The 19,921-nt window shown below is 34.9% G+C and overlaps 1 protein-coding gene across 3 annotated transcripts in view; it reads right to left on the bottom strand.

Moving 5' to 3' along the window:
* The window catches only part of bchs (WD repeat and FYVE domain containing 3 bchs), a 1,305,514-nt gene that overhangs the window by 68,948 nt on the left and 1,216,645 nt on the right, over positions 1–19,921 (bottom strand). For all 3 annotated transcript variants that reach the window (XM_090399415.1, XM_090399420.1, XM_090399430.1), the window contains exon 65: positions 11,740–12,073. In XM_090399415.1, coding sequence (XP_090255541.1) covers positions 11,740–12,073 — 334 coding nt within the window. The remainder of the gene's footprint in view (positions 1–11,739; positions 12,074–19,921) is intronic.

The following is a 19,921-nucleotide window of genomic DNA, read 5'->3' as shown; positions in this document are numbered from 1 at the left end:
TTTCACTAGATGTTAGAGTTCACAGAGGATATGAAATAAGCAGTGACCACTTCCTTGTTAAAATAAAATTAAGATTACCACCTAAATGGCTACAAGTAACAAGAATAGAAAGAAAAATTGAAACATTTGTTTATAAAACTAGACTATTGAATGACACAAATGTACAATGGCTATATGAACAAAGAATTAACCGAGATCTAGATAAAACAAAATGAAGAAATAGAAATAGAATGGCTTAATATAAAAACAATACTAAATGCAGCAGCAAATGAAAGCTTAGGAAAGACCAAAAAATTCAATAAAAGAAAAAACTGAAGATCTGGGATGATACAATCAAAGAAATAATCAAAAAGAAAAAAGAAGCCTATCACAAATGGTTAAGCAGTAAAAGATTAGAAGATGAAAAAGAACATAAAAGAATAAGAGCCATAGCTAAAAGAGAAGTCAGAAAAAGACATAGAGAATCATGGAATAAATTTAATTCTAATTTAGAACATGATTTATATAAAATAAGACCCAATGTATATAAGATTTTGAAACACCTAAATGCAGATACCAAAGAAAACATAAAATTAAACACTGAATTGAAATTAGAAGAATTTCTAAATTACTACACAGAACTGTGGACAGACAAATATTTTAAAAAAGACAACTGGCAAACAATTAACGAAAATGAAAAGGAAATAACTGAAGAAGAATTAGAAATCAGCCTGAAAGAAACAAGAAAACGGAAAATCGCCTAGAGAAGATAAGCTAGGTTCAGAACTATATAAATACACAGGAACAAGATTTAAAGAAAGACTCTTATTATTTTTAAATAAAATTTACTCAAGTGGTATCTCCCCAATAAAATGGAAAAAAGCAATTGTGATTCCTATCTTTAAGAAAGGTAATAGAGATAACCCTAAAAACTATAGAGGTATCAGTATACTAAATTCCTGTTACAAAATATATAGCAGAATCTTAAATAACAAACTAATGAAATATTCCAAAAACTTTATTCTAGAGGTACAGAATGGATTTAGAAAAGGATGATCATGTATAGACCCAGCCTTTTGCCTAAAATTAAGAATAGAGAAAAGAAGAGAATATAATTTAGAAACACATATTGCTCTTATTGACTTTGAAAAAGCATTTGACAAAGTTAAAAGAAACATATTATTTAACATATTAAAAGAAAGACAAATACCAAATAATATCCTAAAAGCTATCACAAGTATATATGAAAATAATCAAATACAAATAAGATTAAATCACAAGCTATCATATACAATAGAGATAAACCAAGGGGTCCGACAGGGATGTCCCCTCTCAGCAACTCTTTTTAATATCTATTTAAATGAAATAATAATAAAATGAAGTAAAAATTTACATCAAGGAATTAAACTTTCGCCTACAGTTAACTTAAACACTCTCCTCTTTGCAGATGACCAAATAATAATTACAAATTCTGAAGATAACTTACAGAAAGCTATTTTAAATCTAAATGAGATATCCAAAGATTATGGTATGATAATATCAATGGAAAAATCAAAAACTATGGCCTTTAAAGGAAAAGATCCAGCAAGAACTAAAATAGTAATAGATAACAAGATCTTAAAACAGGTGAATTCATTTAACTACCTAGGATGTATGATCACATATGAAAATGAAAAAGATATAAATGTAAAAATTGCAAAATATTTAAAAATAACAGGTGTAATTAACTCTATATTTAAACCGAACCTAGTTCAAAAACAAACCAGGCTAAAAGTATACAATACATTAGCCTTGCCGGTCTTAATGTATGGAAGCGAAATCTGGACAATAAAACAAAAAGACAAACAAAGATTAACAACAGCAGAAATGAAGTTTATGAGAAAAACTGCAAAGTATACCCTATTTGATCACAAAAGAAACGAAGATATTATGAAAGAATTAAACCAAGAACCAGTAATAGAAAAAATTAAAAAATATAAACATAAATGGATGGAACACATTCAAAGAATGAAAACAGAAAGATTACCAAAACAAGCCTTAAAGTACAAGCCATTAGGAAAAAGAAAACCAGGACGTCCTCTTAAACGATGACTTCTAAGGCTGGAACAGGCCATGCTAGGCCTAAATCCTTGATACGTATGATGATGATGATGATATATATTATAATTATTCATTTTTACTCGGTGGGAAATATTAATAAGTTTTAATGACTGATATCGAGAGATAAAGAGATGACATGGTTTATTTGAAAAGATACTACTAGTTTACTAGTTAACAATGAAAGAAATATATAAAAAACTACAGAGACTTAAAATTGCATTAACAGAATGAGTACAAAAGACAGTAGTGTGTTTGAAAACAGAATGCGAGCTTGAGTTCCAAATAAACGTAGACTACGCACTGTCATGAGTACGCCAATACTGAACAGAGGCAACATGTGCATCAGAGAGATTAAAACTTAGGCTGTTGTTGATATGGAAAGAATCTAAACAAATTTCTCTAGATTCGACAATCTTTCTCTCAAGCTCATCATAGCACACATGGATGTTAGAAGTTTGAGTCCAGTTCACAATATGTTGGCGGCCTTCATCTGAGTTAAATGAAAAGAGAACGTGGCTAGAGAGAGCGCTGGCTCTAGTCCTGTTGTAGGAAATATCTCTATGGTGTTCTTCCAAACGTAGAAGGATGGATTTAGCAGTCTGACCATAGTATGGCTTTCCACAATGACATAAAATCTTGTACACTCCTGGAAACTGAGTTGGAAGATGTTTCTCTTTAGGTTTACTAAGTATGGAGTGAAGTTTTGGGAGCATAGTAAAGCAAGTTCTGAAGTTAAACTTCTTTAGAATTTTTGCCAGTTTTGGTGAAAGAGATGAAGGCTCTGGGGGAAGAGGGATCTTCAGAAGTAGTTGCGTGACTGGGAGAAAGAAATTTGTCAATCTTATTAGGAGAGAAACCATTATTAATAAAAGTCTTTTTAAGAAAAAGGGATTCATTTTCAATTTCTGCTTCTTCTGTAAGTAAAGATTTGGCTTGGTGTGCTAAGGTGGAAATAATATCAAATTTTTGTGTGGGTAATGATGGGAAGAAGCATGAAGGTATCTGTCAGTATGAGTAGGTTTTCTAAAAATTGAGATTTTGATACTCTCAGCACATCTGGTAAGCTTCAGGTCTAGAAAGGGGAGGCAGTCATCGGATTCCAGTTCGAAGGCAAAAGAGATTTTCTCATGACACTTGTTTAGGTGGTTCAAAATTAAATTGAGGTTGTTGGCACCATCTTCCCAGATGAGGAAAATATCGTCAATATAATGATACCAAAATTTTGGTTTAAGCAAAAGGAGTTAATAGCTTTTTCTTCAAAATCATTGAGAAATATATCTGCAAGAATCGGAGAGAGCAGGCTGCCCATGGCCAGACCCAAGTTTTATAAGTAGATGTTATTGTCATATTTGAAGTATCCTGACTTTATGCAATGGGCGAGTAGAGCAAAGAGTTTTTTTTGATAATTTGTTCTTGAGAAGATCGAGGACTTCTTGAGCAGGCACACATTTGTAAAGAGAGAAACAATATCGAAACTGGCCATTAAATCTGTTTTTTTTTTTAAGTTTGATGCCCTTGATTTTTGAAACAAAATCTGCAGAGTTTTTAATATGAGAAGAGGAAATTCAGGAAAGATTTCTTGAAAAAGTTGCGAAATATTTGGAAAGGTTGTAGGTAGGAGAGTGTAAGCCTTCAACTATTGGTCTGAGTGAGCAGTTTGCCTTGTGTATCTTGGGGAGACCATACAATTGTGGGATCAAGGAATGAAGTGAAATCTTCCCATCAACTGTCTTTGGCAGAAGAAAGCACACTTGTTAAAGGTCACAATTTTGTCACTGCTCCTACCTCCATTCCTAACGAATATCTCTTAATGAAGATAGAAAAGGCGGCAACTTTATTACCAAATAAAGAAGCTAACTTCCGCCATATGGAAGCCATTTTTCACCATAAATAATGCTAGACCTCCACCAGTCAACATTTCTTACTCTGAAAGAGCAGCTATTAAGTCCTTAAAAAATAATAATAACATCGTTATTCTACCGGCTGACAAAGGGAATGCGACTGTCATCTTAGACAAGTCTGATTACCATAATAAAATTTTGGAACGTTAAACAGTGATACTTACTCCAAGATTAATAGTGACCCTATGATTGAATTGCACAATAGGACTAATAATTTATTAAAAACCACCTTGGAGTTACAAAGAAACATCCGTCTTTCTCTTAGGTCACTTCATCCCTTGATCTCACGATTGTATGAGTCTCCCAAGATACACAAGGCAAACTTCCCACTCAGACCAATAGTTGAAGGAACGACAGTGGTCCAAGAACAGAACCTTGTGGTACCCCCCTTTCCTTATCATTTACCCCCTCCCCTTTTTTTTTTGAACACTGCATCCCCATACACAACTTGCTGGCTCCTATCAGTCAACCATCCCTGTAACTAAGCTACCAATTGACTACATTGACTATCTAATCCCCATTCTACTCAATTTCAACAGTAGTTCATCATGTGGTATGCTATCAAATGCCTTAGCAAAATCCAGATACATCACTGTATAAGCATCTCTTCTGCAATACACTAGTCAATCTATTATAAAATATAACCAGGTTACTAAAACAATACATCTCATTAGCAAACCCATTTCTACTCTCTTTAGATTAGAAATGGGTAATTTCTAATCTCAATTTGTCATTAATCCATTCTCATTAATCCAGGTTTGTATTCTGTTTCAAACCAGCCTCTCTAAGACATCACCACTACATCTGATAGGATGGCACTATTTTTTATTCTTTCCATTTTTCTGAGATTGTTCCTGTTGCCAAACTCCAGTTGAACAACCAAGTCAACAGCACAATCAGCTACTTTGCACATTCCTGTAATATACTTGATGACATCTCATCCAATCCCACAAACTTATTAACATCAGTTATTTAATATTCTATACACTTCCAATTCTTGAAATGTCAGTCTTCTGTTCTCCTTACTACTGTTATTCAACACTACTCCTAATTCCTCCTACCCGAAATATAGGAACAAAATGATTTTGGATTTACATTCAAAACAACTCAGACTACGAGGCCAGTGTATTATGTCTGTTAATTGTGTGTTTTCTAATGGCCAGTTTGCCTGTTTTGTAGGATGAAAAACCCTACAAGAGGAAAAAACCCTACAGCCTCAATATGCGACTGGCTAACATATTCAGCTGAAAAGTCCAGATAAAGGTTCTTTGCATCCTAAATGGGATTTGAACCCAGGTCTTTCCAACCAAAGGACATCATTGAAACAGCATGAACAAAATACTCATTGAACATTTCCACTACATCTTAAGCAGATGGTACCCATCTTCCATCTCCAGCAACTAAAGTCAATCTTCCATATTCACAATTTCTTATACTGGCGACATTACTGTAGAATTCTCTAGGCTTTTGACTGCTTTAGCTAATCTCTTTTCACAGGCCAATTTCTATTTCCTCACTATACTTGTCACCTTCTTACCCTGCTCTTTATATTCTTTATGCTACTGCTGCTGAGGGATGTCTCTGTTTTTTGTTTTTTTTTATATCTCTTCTATAAAATCCCAATGTCAAAACCATGATCACTGTATGAGACAATGTTATTAAATCCAACATTTGTGTCCTTATGCATTGCTTCAACTACATGCTGCATAAGATAAGCTGTCCCTAAGTAGTTCAAGAAATTCAATCTCCTTACTCACATATTTCCTGCTTCAAGTCAATGCTCACATAGCTGAAGTCACTCATTATTATCATTCTCCTGTCACTCACCAGCATTATCTGTCTAAACATTTCAGAATCATCTTCCTCTACATTTCCCATTCAGTAGAAACACTTTACTAAATATCTAAAATTTGTGCTAACTCATCTCACACCAAATGGTCTCAAAGGCATTATCGCTACTGCTTTCTTCAAGTTCCTCATAGAGGAGACACAGCTCTTCTGAGCTAATCAGAAGAGTTGTGCCATTTATCTTTTGTCTTTTTGAAAAATGCTATAACCAACAGATTCAGTTCCCAGGAGTATGTCATCCTCTATTAACCTCACTGACACCAATGATCTGTGGACTGACTGATTGTATCAAGACCACAAAGTCTGCACTCTTATTCCTATATTCCTTGCAGCTTTAGTAGTTGTAAGGGTTTCTATGAAAGCTTATGGTCTTTCTGTTGTTTGTTGCTTTTGAATTCGTTGGCTGCTGAGATTATTACTTCCGTTAGGTTTCTATTTTATTTGACTTCTTCAAATATATGTCTAGTTTTTGATTGAGTTTTTCTTCGTTTTCTTGTTTTCAATAGGTTTTAAGTCAAAACTTCTTAATTTTTTGTTGTTTAGCTATTTTATTCTTTCTGATTTGGGTTTATTTTAATTTTGGCTCTCACCAGTTGGTGGATGCTTCCTGTTTTTACTTCATTTAGTACTGAGGTAGCTTGAACTATTTCTTTATTATTACACAGTATATAATCTATTTCATTTTTTATTTCTCCATTTGGACTTCTCAATGTCCATTTTCTTTTGAGGGCTTTCTCAAAAAATAATGTAAAGCTTGTTATTGATAGAGAATTCTGTCTCACTACTCTTTGATATATCAGTCGGTGCATATGTAACACACTTGCTCTTCCTAGCTTTCCCTATGCTCACATCACTTACACCACTATCAAATGCTTCTTTCTCCAGATACCTCACCCTGCATTTCATGATTTTCATACCACTCTCTCACCGCTTTTTCAGATTTTCTCCCTTCACTATCAGACAAGCACCCATTCCTCATGATACATTCTTTCCTCAGTCACCTATATATGACTATGTACCAACTCCACATTCAAGTTTCACTTTGCATCTACTTTCCTTTTATCCACTTTAAAAATCCATAACAAGTACATGTAGCACCTCACATTTTAATTCATTTATAGACAAGCAATTTCCATTTTTTTTCTTTTATAAGAAGAATTGTAAGAAAAGTGAAACAATCCAGCACACACATACACACACACACACACTACTAGCATACAACTTCTACAGCAACTCTGACATATAAACACATAAAAACTCATAGCTAATTAACAAAAAAACTTATCTGGATCTGCAGTGTTCTTGATCGCAACTTCATAAGAACCACCCTTCCAGGTACATACAGTATATCCTCGTGAATGTAACATACTATATAATGGGTTTAGGTGAATGTTGAACTGCTGGTTGTTAATTTAAGTCAAAATAACTACAGAAGATGCAGAGCAACATATAAAATGGGATGTCAGTTATCATTATTTGAGTGTCAAGAAATAGATTTTTCTCTCAAATATTATTATTATTATTTTGGGCAACTCCAAGGAGTTGACAGACTCATCGAGGGAGGCCTTAACTAACATCATGTCAAGAACAACTATTCGACATTCACACAGTATCTATCATACCTCGCCTTGAACTCATTCACGGTCACAGCACCCACAACAGAATCTGGCAGCTTATTCCACTCATTCACCACTCTCCAAGTAAAAAACCTAGCTCTAACAGCCCTGCTAACCACATTCTTATCCAACTTCCATGTATGGCCCCTAGTCCTCACACCACCAGTCCTATTCTCGAAAATATCTTCCGGATTAATCTTATAGAAACCCTTCAGTAATTCGGGACTAACCCAGATCCGAGACTCAAATTAAACAAAATGGTCAAGGGTACTGACAATTCTTTAGCCACTTCACGTACGACATGAGCTGGTATACCATCCAATCCCACAGATGTATTGACATTCAGGTTTTGCAATAGTCTACTCACCTCCACTTCATTTACCACAGTTCCCGTATAATCTATTGGTTCATTCCTTTCTGCAATGTCACCACCTGGATGATATATTCTTGCAAAGTGATCGCTCAGTAATTCAACTATATCAACTGATTTGGTTACTTCCCTACCATCGGCATTCTTTAAAATCATTCTGCCATATAGATTTTTCTTTTACTTGCAACATATCGAAAAAACTGTTTGGGATTCTCTTTAGCCTGTATGGTGAATGTTCTTTCATAATCCTTTTTTGCTTTTCTTACCACACTCGTTACCCTTCTGGCCTGTGCTTTTATACCATTCATGTGCCTGCCAGTCACCTTTCTCCTTAAATTCTCTCCATAGTTGTTTCTTTCTTTGCAGCTCAAGCTTAATGGTGTTATTCATCCATTTAACCCCTACTTGATTTATTATTCGGACTCTAGGTATACTGTCAGCCATTGCTTCATGCAAACACTTCTTAACCGCCTCCCATGCACTATCAACTTTTAGCCCTTGCAGTTGTACATACCATAGCACTGAACCAATCAAACTTCTAAGCTTGTCATACTTACCAGCCCGATAATTCCACACGTACCCTGTCTTAATTGTAAATTCCACACCTTTTGCCACCTCCCAAGTCAAGACCCTATGATCACTCTTACCAATTGGTGGTGTTAGATCTAAAATAGGCGACCTCATTTTTACATGATGTCATCATTCCAGAATCTAACAGTAAACATAAAATAAATATGCATACTTATTTTTTAGCACAGTATAACTATGTTTTTTTTGTAAACAATATCTTGTATATTAAACTTTGAATTATGTAAATTAAAATTAATGTATCTGTGTGTCAAGTATGAATGTAAGTCAGCAAAAAAAGGGGCAGTTATAAGAGAAATTATTAGTGAATTTCTACAAGTGAAAGAATGCAAGTTATTCAGCAACATAGGGCAAAGATCACCCTAACGCTACAAGAGCAGCGTAAGTATCCACGGACATCACATCTGAGAAGATATCGTGATGCATACATTCTCGGAAATAGAAAGTCCCGTATGCTGATCGGTGAAGTCACCCAGTCGGAGACCAATAGGCGGGACGATAATCTATGACTATTCTTAGGCTGAGTTTACCTGTACCCTTAAGGCCCAGGCTGGCACAGTAAATAAATTTGCCTGAGTGAATAGGATAGCTCATAGTATTCAGGGAACAGGGATTTCTGGCGGCCCTTAGAAAGTTAAATTAAGTAAGGAAAAAATTAAAAATGAATAAAGAATAGTATGATAGAACAAAGGCTCAGACCCAACGATAAGTATAGAATAAAAGAAGGATTGTAAAGATTTGATAACATTAACACTAAGACGTGATAAAAGTTAAAATTAAAATAAGAATAAAAAAATAAAATAAATAAAAAGGAAACATAATGATAAAAATAAAACAGAGAAGGCCACATAACAAAAGGCGCAAGCGGTAGGATTTGATAGAAGAGGTTGAAGTAAGAAAGGATATAATTAAATATAGAGCATCGATATAACAATAGCAAATATATACGACATAACAGTGGCAACTTGGTCATATTCGTTACAGCCAAATTCTCAGTTGCAAAAATACTAGGGGTCAGAGAGTGCTTGACCTAGTAATTACTAGGTCAAGCACTCTCTGACGCCTAGTATTTTCCATTACATGCTGTCGCAGATAGTTATCCCTTAATAACCGCATAAAATCCAATTCCTTCCTCCCATGTGTCCTCTCCTCACTCCAATCAATGCGACCATAGTTCAAATCTCCCATAATAGTTACCCTCCTTCCACTCATTTCTTCTATTTGCTTATGCATACTATCTCCACCATCTATTCCATCATCTGGTCTATAGCAGCACCCAACTGTATATTTTGTTCTGCTAGTTTCAATCTTACACCAAATAGCCTCAAATGTGCTCTTTACTCTATCCTGCAGTTCCACTTCTATTCTCCTTGGCTGTAGCTCATCAGCTATCATCAATAACACTCCTCCCCCCATTTTATTCTCCCTGTTATTCCTGAACACACCATAACCCTCACATTCAATCCCACTAGCTGTGTGATCTTCTGTCAGCCATGTTTCACTAATGTAATAACCTGTGGTCTGGAAGTGCCAACCAAGGCCAAAAATTCTTCCTTCTTGTTCCTAATACTTCTGGCATTAGTATACATGAATTGCAGAAGCCGATTTGTCCCATCCCTATTTTGATGCCTTATACTAACTATCCCATTCTGATTCGTGGTCTTTCCTACTCGCTTAGGCATATTACACACACTCAACTGTCTCTCGAAAGTCTGCATATCTACCCCCCCCCCCTTAAATATGTAGTTAGGAGTGAAATCTATTGAAAAATTATACAAGGCAGGTTATCATTATGGTGATTTTAATTACTAGAACAGAGACTGTGAAGAAAGAAGAATTGATACCATTGCAAAGAGAACGCTATTTCAGGTAGAATGGACCTGAAGTTAGAAGATATTAGATTTAGTTATAGTGCCAGAAGATGCATTCATAAATGAGGCTGGCATAATTCCACTAATTTGTCAATGTGACTGTGCAACGCTGATCTGGTAGGTGGCTGGGCATGAGGAGGTTCAATTAAAAAGAGAAAAAGATGAACTATTGGCAAGGAATTGTGACAAATTTAGAGGCGGTCTGAAGCAGTGCTATAATGCCTAATACTTCTTATAATCTGATTTTGCTTTTATTAAAAATTAAAATTAGATTATGAGAATAATAATAATTAGTTATAACCAGGATATATTAGAAATATTTCAAAATCTTAATACAAACATGGTAGCTGGCAGGGCTGGATTTAAGGTTCTTGTGGACACTAAGCTATAAACTATTAAGAGTCCCCCCCCCCCTTTTCTCCTGGGTAAAATTTAGGTTATCTATACTGAGGTGAGGTTCTTGTAATGTGAGGCCCTAAGCTGTAGCTTGTCTAGCTTATTCATAAATCTGACCCTGTAGCTGGGGTAGGTTGATTTCAACATATGTGAACAGCTTGGTAAAGCATTTTACATTGTTGTTTAAGTCTTAACACAAGCAAAGTCTGGAAAGTAGCAAGGGTAATTGTACTGTACCAAATTAAAACAGATGAGCAAATTATAGGCCAATCAGTATCTCTGGAGTCATAATTAAGGTCTTGGAAAAAGAAGATCAGAGAGAGAGGGAGAGAGAGAGAATGGTGTTATGGACAAATGAAATGACCTTGTTCAACATTTTGTCAAATGCAAAATGTTGAACAAGTCTAAGTTACACCTCTTAGACTGAAGAACATTCACATGGTATCAGTGGGATTTTGCTGTACAAAACTAATACAGTTGGGAATCTTGGACTGATGATGGACAGGGAATTAAAATTTAACAAAAGTGGTAAAAACAACAAATGACAGCATTACTGAGAAGAGCACTTACTGATATGTAAGAATAAGGAAGACATGGAGCCTCTGCATCTTGTGAAAAAGCACAGGCAAATAACCATAATGATACTGAGACTACAGAATGTAAGGTGTATGAGTAAAGATTAAGGAATGCAAGCTATGAATGATGTTAAATGGACAGAGGTGAAGTGACATGAAAGACGTAGAAGCTCATAAAAATATTTTATATGATGGAGGTAGATGACATTTTTCAGTGTGGCAGGAGTGAAATGCATGTTAATCATGAAAGATTAGTAGGGTTGGAGTGTGGCTACTGAGAGCATAACTAGATTTCTTTCTTGCTGAATGAATGGATGGATGGGTTGCTGATGGAAATCATAAATGCATCATGCATGAATGAAGTCAAGAAAGATATGGTAGGTGGTGTGTGAATAGAGTGGATCTCTAACAATAGGTCATTGGTGATGTTCATGTAATATCATTATTATTAATTGTTGCAATTCAGTATACAAAAGATAAAAAGAATGTACATACTTTCCGTTTCTTCTGCTTCTTCTTCCTCCTCTTCCGATATGGAACTTCCAGATGCACTTTTAGTAAGAGTGGGTTTGGTACCATGATGTAGAGAGCCTCTTCGCAATAATTCCTCATTAAACAGACTTTCATCATGTTCCGAACCAGCTAGACTCATCCTTCTCACAATTTCCTCAGCTTTTGATTCCATATGCTCCTTCTCTTTTATAAAGGAGGAAGTTGGAGATAAATGTGGACTAACTTTTTCTTCATTATCTTCATTACTATCTATTTTCACATTAGCAATTTTATTGCCACATTCAATAGGTACCTGCACATAATCAGTTGACCACATCTGTAAATGATGCAAAAAAAGTGCTTTATTTGTGAAAGTTAACTAGAAGAAATAAAGTAAAAAATTTATATCAAGATAAAACATGAAAATTACTCTATATACAAAAATGAACTCAACTGGAGCATTATTTAGGAATCCTTGCATAAATGATAAAAAACATTAAACCACTTCTACTATACAGACATGATATGTAAAAATGTGTCAAGTTAGGAACATTTCCAGTACCAAACCATGTGGGTAAATCAGTTATCAAGTGAATAAAAAAGATCATTTATGGTGTTTATTTTTAGGAATCTGATTAATTGATTGACAATGTTTTGTAGACACTAGAAATTTACCTAGTGTCTTTCATAGTTAACAGAGAGTACTACATACAAGAAGGGACTCTTCTGTAAACAAACAATTCACATTTCCTTCAAAAATGAAGGAATTAATGATAGAACCATTGAACCTTTTTTGCAAGCCTAGATGTTATGAATCTGTTTACTAATGATCCCAGAGCAGAAATCTTATACATGATACAAAATATTTTCCCACTAGATACTATCTTACAATTCAAAAACTACAAACTTTCTTCCACTTTCAAGGAAATACTATATACTAAAAGAGGGTCTTGTAATGGGCTCATCTCTGTTTCTGCTTTTATTCACTTTATTCATGGAGTTATTTGAAAAAGGGCACCTTGAACAACTACCATTAAAAGCCCAAAATATGGCTTTACTATATGAATGACATATTTCATCATCTGGATAGATTAGACAAAGCAAACAGAAGAATTCACAAGATACCTGAACAGCTTACACCCATGTCTACATTTTACTCTTGAACTTAAAACCAACAGGTATACCATTTCTTAACGCACTCCTAGAAGACTCTGAAGGAAGCACACTAATTTATTCAGCATACAGTAAGCCTAACCGCACTGGAAGATTCCTTTATGCTATATCACACAATCATCCTACACAAAATTCTAGGAATTAAAATGCTGAGGGACAGAGTATAAACCAAGTTTAATTTATGGATCTGAGAGCTGGGTTAGAAATAAAACGCTTGACCAAAGACTAGAGACCACAGGTATGAGAGTCCTGCGAAAGATTAGAGGCATGAACAGATGGCTTCAGTGACAATATCATATTAAAAACGAGGCTATTAGGAAAGAATTTGACATTGTTGGCATTCAGGAGTGCATTAGAAAAGCTAATCTCAGGTGGCATGGTCACTTAAACCAAATGGGAGAGGAAAGATTAGCAAAACAAGTGTTCTCTGCCAGGTTGGTAGGAAAAAGACCCAGAGGAAGACCAAGATATAGGTGGATTGATATGGTAAAAAGTGCCTTAGAAGATAGAAATATAAGATCTGATAATGTTGGAGTCTTGACAGGTAACAGATTGATTTGGAGGAAAAATGTAGATAGGAAGTTAATAATGATAAGTTTCTCATATAGTACTATCATATCCTGTACACCCCCCCCCTTGAGGGTACATATCAGGAATTTGATGATGATGATGATGGCAGAACATACATCTCTAGCAATATAGGGAAGAGGAATCAAGAATTTAAACACCTCAAGCCACACCTATGCGACTTTGTCTATCTCATGTATATAAAAACAAGATGATCAACAAAATCTTACAACTGCCACCTAGGTCATAGCAATTAACCATGAAAATCAAAAATACAAAGACAGAGTAACCCTACCTTATATCCAGAATTTAACAGACAAAATATCTAAAACACTTCAACTTTGCATTAGTATCTTCATCTCCATGTGCAAGTTCTCAATATTTTTACATTCTTCTAAACCATCCTACTAGCTCTTAAAAACCAGGGGGTTTATGAAATCCACTGTTCATACAGCATATGCTATGCAAGATAAATGGGTGGTACAGGCACACCACTTGATTCCATTAGTCAGCCTGTATACAGTAAATGTCTCTCACTTGTCATCTAACTATTTTTTTAAAAACTCTCCCAAAGAAGTGTATATAAAATATACAAAAACTCTTCAATAATTATGGAACTAATAAAATATATCTGTCTCAGAATTATTTGTGATCTACAAACCAGAACTTTCAAGAATATCACTGCATGTTTTAAAGGAATGTTACAGGGAGAGTGGTGCATGGAAACCTTGCAACAAGAAAGTCCTAAAGAAGTGGAAAGAGGATAAAATTGTTTCACTTTTTGGAAAGTGAAAGAATTTTATTACTAAGTCTTATCATCCCCCTTTGTACATGATGATAATGTGGCTTCAAATGACAAATCAGTCCATGCTTCTGGAGTTAGTTAAAGTGCTGCAGAGACTTGTGACGACTTGGATCCGGTACTAAGTTGCTGTTTTAGGTTAAGTCGAGACTTGGCAATCTACTTAAGTAATACAAAATATGGCAAATGTATTGGACAAAGGAAATGCCTGTACTGTAGTATATCTAGTTTTTGCAATTTTGATAGACTGTCACAGTAAAAGTTGGTAATTAAAATGGGATGACCAGGATTAGATAAGAGATTAGCAAGTTTGCCAACAGTTTGACTAATAGGTATTAGCAAGTTGCACATGGAAGAACAGTATTATTATTGTTGTTGTTATTATTATTATTATTATTCAGGATCTCCATGGAGTCACAATATCCATTGTGGAAGGTGCACTTGTTCACATTCTCAAACTATCAGGCAATGCATTCCATGGTCCAATGACTGTCCATGAAAAAAAAAAGCACTTCTCACTCTTTTACTCACCACTTCCAGGGATCACCTATTGTCCTTGCTCCTTCCCTTTGCTCTACCATATGAAAGACTTCCCCAGTACCACTCCTGTAACAACTTCTTAATAGTTTAAATATCTCAATCACATCACCTCTTCTGTCCACCAAACTCTGCAGTTTCATGCCCTCAGTCTATTCTCATAACTAACATTGAAATTATTTTTGTTATCTACCTCTGTATAGCCTCTCAAAAGTTAATTTTATCCCCTTCAAATCCCAGTGACAAAATCTGAGCACAATAATATAATCCAGATGTGATGTAATCAAAGCTTCATACAATGAAATTGCTACTCTTTTATCTACTGGTCAACATGCTTATTAGTATTCAAGCAAACTTCTAGGTTATCTTCACAACCTTTGTGATGCCACCCCCCCCCCCCCAAGTTCAAATATCTATCAATTATCACTCCAAGATCACTTTCCTCCTCTACTTCTTATGCAACTTTTCATTAATTTTTGTTGTCTTGACCATTTGGACTACAAATGTCAAGCCTTATATTTTGTTGCATTAAACTGGAATCCCTCTTCAATCGCTTACCTGTCTAGCATATTCAAATCCTCCTGAACTGAAGGACCAAAACATCAGCACTGTTACTAATAAATCTCCAAGCTTCCCATCATTTGCAAACAACTGAATATATATCTGCAATCTAGTGACCATATTACTGAACGTAAAGTTTAACAGCTAAAGACTTAGTACAGAGTCCTGTGGAATCTCACTTTTGAACTGCCTTTTTCTTGATAAGGCTTTCCCATACACAAATCTTTGATATCTATCAGACAGCCAATCTCTAATCCAATTCACTAATCTGATATTTAAATCCATAACTTAAATATCAGCTTATCATATGACACCCTGTCAAATGCCTTTGTAATAATAAAAAAAAAAAAATGACAGTATATACTTTTCTCTTATCAAACACTCTTGTTACTTTATTTTAAAAGGCAATAAGATAACTGAAACATCTGATTAAATCAGACAAAGATGTAGCAGAAATTTTGGGAATATCTAAAGAAGAATGGATACAACATTACAGACAGCTATAGTACAATACAATCCATCCCTTAGTAAGGAAGAAACATAAAATGGAAATGGAAATAATACAGGAATAAATTTATTGAAGATGTGGAAACAGAAGAAGCTTTATCAACAACAAAATATAGAAACGCAGCAGGAACAGATAGAATCACTTCAGAATTAAGTATTAACTCTGATACCTCTTTTAAAGTAAGATTCCTGAATCTGTTAAATAGTTGTTGGATTATTTACAATATATGAGAAAATACAGTTGTGCTGTAATTTTCACTTATGAGAAAATTACAGCAGAACTAGCACATTAAATACAGCATATAAATTATTATTACATAACACCTCCAGGGAGTCCAAAGACTCATCAAGAGAGGACACCTACTCTACAACTCTCCATCTCCACCATTCCACCAACTACCTTCATCATCTACACCAACACCATCTACTGCCGACTACCACCACTAGTATTTTCACAGACAATCACAAACATCCATGTCTAAGGTGGGATCTGAACTTTCAGTCTTTTGGCTGGAGAGTGGGTACATTAACACTCGGCCAACCAGGCTGGTTACAATAATATTTATACAATAATTATACAGTAAAATTTTAAATGGAAGACTTGCCAATATTGCTGATAGTTATGTTATCAGATAAACAGGCTTGTTTTAGGAGGGATCAAGGTTGCATCGATGATGATGTATTCAGACTAAAATTAATCATCGAAAAAAGATGAGAATTTAATTAAAGATCCCATCCCCCAGCATTTATAGTTTATGAAAAAGCCTTTGAGTTAATATGACCTTTCTTCAGAAGGTCCTCTCCTAATTTCATTCCTCCTTTCTTCTTATCCTCTTGCCCACCCAAAGCACTGATCTGCTATAAATTTTGTAATCTTTCTATGGCTCACATATAAAAAATATAACAGACAAAAATTATGGAATAGAAGATAGGCTATCCAAAACAGTTATTAAATGCAATTATTATTATTCGTGACACCTCTAAGGAGTCTGAAGACTCCGCGGGAGGACACCTACTGTACAACTCTCCGTCTCCACTGCTACATGGAACCTCTACTACCAATCACCTACATCTACTGCCCACAACAACCACAGCTAGTATTTTTTTGTTTGTAAATTGCGTGTGTTCTGAAGGGCCGATTTGTCTGTATGCGGGATGAAAAACCCTGCTACCTCCATATGAGATTGGCTAACTCACCTTCGATTGAAAAAGTCCATATAAAGATTCCTCCTGTCATGACGAGAATCGAACTTAGGCATTTTCTAATCAAAGTACCAATTAAGAGCCTATATAACAATACAACTGTAATCATAACTATTAATGAATACACTGCAGAAGAAATAGAAATTCATCAGGAAGTCTGACGGAGACTCCATAGCTCAGTTAGTATAAATGAACTGTTTTGATGGGTTCCTCACATCACAGATGGGATTCAAACCTGGGTTTGAATCCCATCTGTGATGTGAGGAACCTTTATCAGGTGTTTTCAATCAAATGAGTTAGCCAGTCTCATACAGGCTAACTTACCATTGGAAGTTTTTTGGAGGTGGATGTTTTTTTTTTTATCTTCTGGACTCAGGTTTTTCATCCTTCAAAATAAAGAAACTGGCCCTTTGAACATGCAGCTTTATAGCCATAAATACTTGCCCTTAGGGGATACAGCAGAGGAATGGCAAGCTAGCTGCATTAATTGCCTAAAATCCCTAAATAGTGGACTCAACCCATTTTCTTGGATGGACAAGCATTGGATAGATAACCTAATAAGAAAGTGGAAATCTGTAGTAAATATTGGAATAAACATCAATCAACATACAACAGTAAACATAAAGCATTTTGAAGATGATCAAGTAATCATACAAAAATCAGAAAAGAAGCTTCAGAGATCTATTTACTATTTACCACTAACTAGTGGATACAATTGGCGAATTTCATTAAAGAAAATTATGGCAATCAGCTAAGCTAATGACTTTTTATTCCCGTATAGGGAGTAGGCCAGGCCGTTTAGCCCTATCTAACTTTTGGAGACTGAGTGAGCAGTTCAATCTCCCACTGGCAGCCAATCAGAGATAGCCGGTTCTACAGTCGATTTTCTTGAGTTTACGGGACAAAAAACCCACTTGCCCATGCCAGAGATTGACTAACTTGGGAACTGGTCGAAAAAAGGCATAGAAAAATTTCTTCTAGTCGGTGACTAGATTTGAAACAAAGTCTTCCTTCATGGAAGTCAAGCGCTGTGGTATGCAAATGCCACATCCATTGAGCTACACAGGCTGGTATTCTGGGATAAATATCCCATAAAAAACTAAAATAGTAATTGAAAACCAAACTCTAGAACAAACAACATACTTTCAATATTTAGGATGTGATATAACATGTGTTATACACTGGTGTCCAAAACCTAAGGATGAACATTATTTCTGAAGATTACAACTCCAAATTCAGAAGAATCAGCTTGTGGCAATTTGTATAGCTGGTAATTTCCAGTAGAAAGCTGGTACACATTAAAATTTTCAAATCGTGCACAAAAGGGTCATGTGGTAGTACTCAACATGATAAAAGGCAAAAGGTTGCACTAAATGAATTGTGTTTGAAGGAAGTGCTTTTCATGAAGAAATAAACTTGCAAATTTGGATGTTTTGTAATATCTCAAAGAACTGTCTTTTGAAATGTCTCAACCTTTCTAAGCCCAAGGACCAGTAAAATGCCAAAACGATTCTACGGACCACTGAGTTATGTAATTTTTTAAAAAATTCTATGTGGGGATTACTAACATTTGGGAAAATGTATAACAAATATAATATACATAACATATATACTATGCTAAATATATATATATATATATATATATATATATATATATAATATACATATGGAAACATAATTAAATTGGAAGTAAATGATTAAAAGTGTATCATCATTGAACAAAGTTTTAATTTTTATTAAACAAATAATATGATATAATATTATTTATTTAATATTATATCAGAGGTGCTGGATATCTGGTTCAATACTGGTCAACTTCTGTCGAAGATCGGCACACACTAAGATGATTTCTGCATTTTGTTTTTATTTGAAGAAGTGATGAAAATCCTTTCTCACAAAGATAGGTCGTAGAAAACTGCAAGATGATTTTCAATGCTTCTTCAGATAATTTGGAAAATTCACTTCTCACTGAAGGTGAGATCCAGAATTGAGCCAAACCAAGATCATGGAATTGCATTTTAAGCCCACTGTCGCTTGAAAGCTCAAATTAACTGTTCTTTTTTCAATAATGAAAGGTCGTTCTAGTGACTGTAAGCCTGAAATGGATCACAAAGCCACAGAAATTTCTTATAAAAGTTATTCGGAAAATATGTTTCAAAATTCTGTTTCAGGTTTGAGATGGTCATAAATCTTTTCCAGAGTTTTTCTGAGTTTCTACTCAAAATCAATAAAAATATAATTTTCCACTAAAAAGGATTCTGATGTTGGAAAGGTGCAAATTGTCTGTCTTTTACATAACTAATCCATAACACCAGTTTTTTCTCGAATGCCTTTATTTTGTTGTAGGCATCAAGAACAGTTGAAGAATTTCCCTGAAGGGAGAGGTTTAGTTCATTTAATTTTGAAAAAATGTCTGAAAGATAGGACAGTATTGATAACCATGCTTCATCAAACAAGGAATGATGCAAAATCAGTATTATGTTTATTTACAAACAATAAAACTTCTTGCCTTAATTGAAATAACCTTGTTAGTACTTGGGCCCTGGAAAGCCAGTGAATTTCAGAATGAAGCAAAAGTTGTACATATTCACTGTCCATTTCATCACAGAGTACTGAAAATAACATGTTATTTAATGATCGAGCCTTAATAAAATTAACTTGCTTTACAGTGTTGTATAGCACAGTTTTAAACTCTGGTGCATTCCTTTGGAGGCTAATGCTTCTTTATGTATGAAACAATGAACTCAATTCATATCCGGAGCTACTTCCTTGACCTTAGAAACAACCCCACTATGCCTGCCTGTCAAGGGTGTAGGCTACATCTGAACAGAAGCC

This window comes from Typopeltis vanoorti, chromosome 1, assembly GCF_054136105.1.
Source record: "Typopeltis vanoorti isolate ZY-2024b chromosome 1, IOZ_Tvanoo_1.0, whole genome shotgun sequence".
Classification (NCBI taxonomy): Eukaryota; Metazoa; Arthropoda; class Arachnida; order Uropygi; family Thelyphonidae; genus Typopeltis; species Typopeltis vanoorti.
The sequence above is the reverse complement of the archived record's forward strand: the minus strand, read 5'-3'. Positions and strand labels throughout refer to the sequence as shown.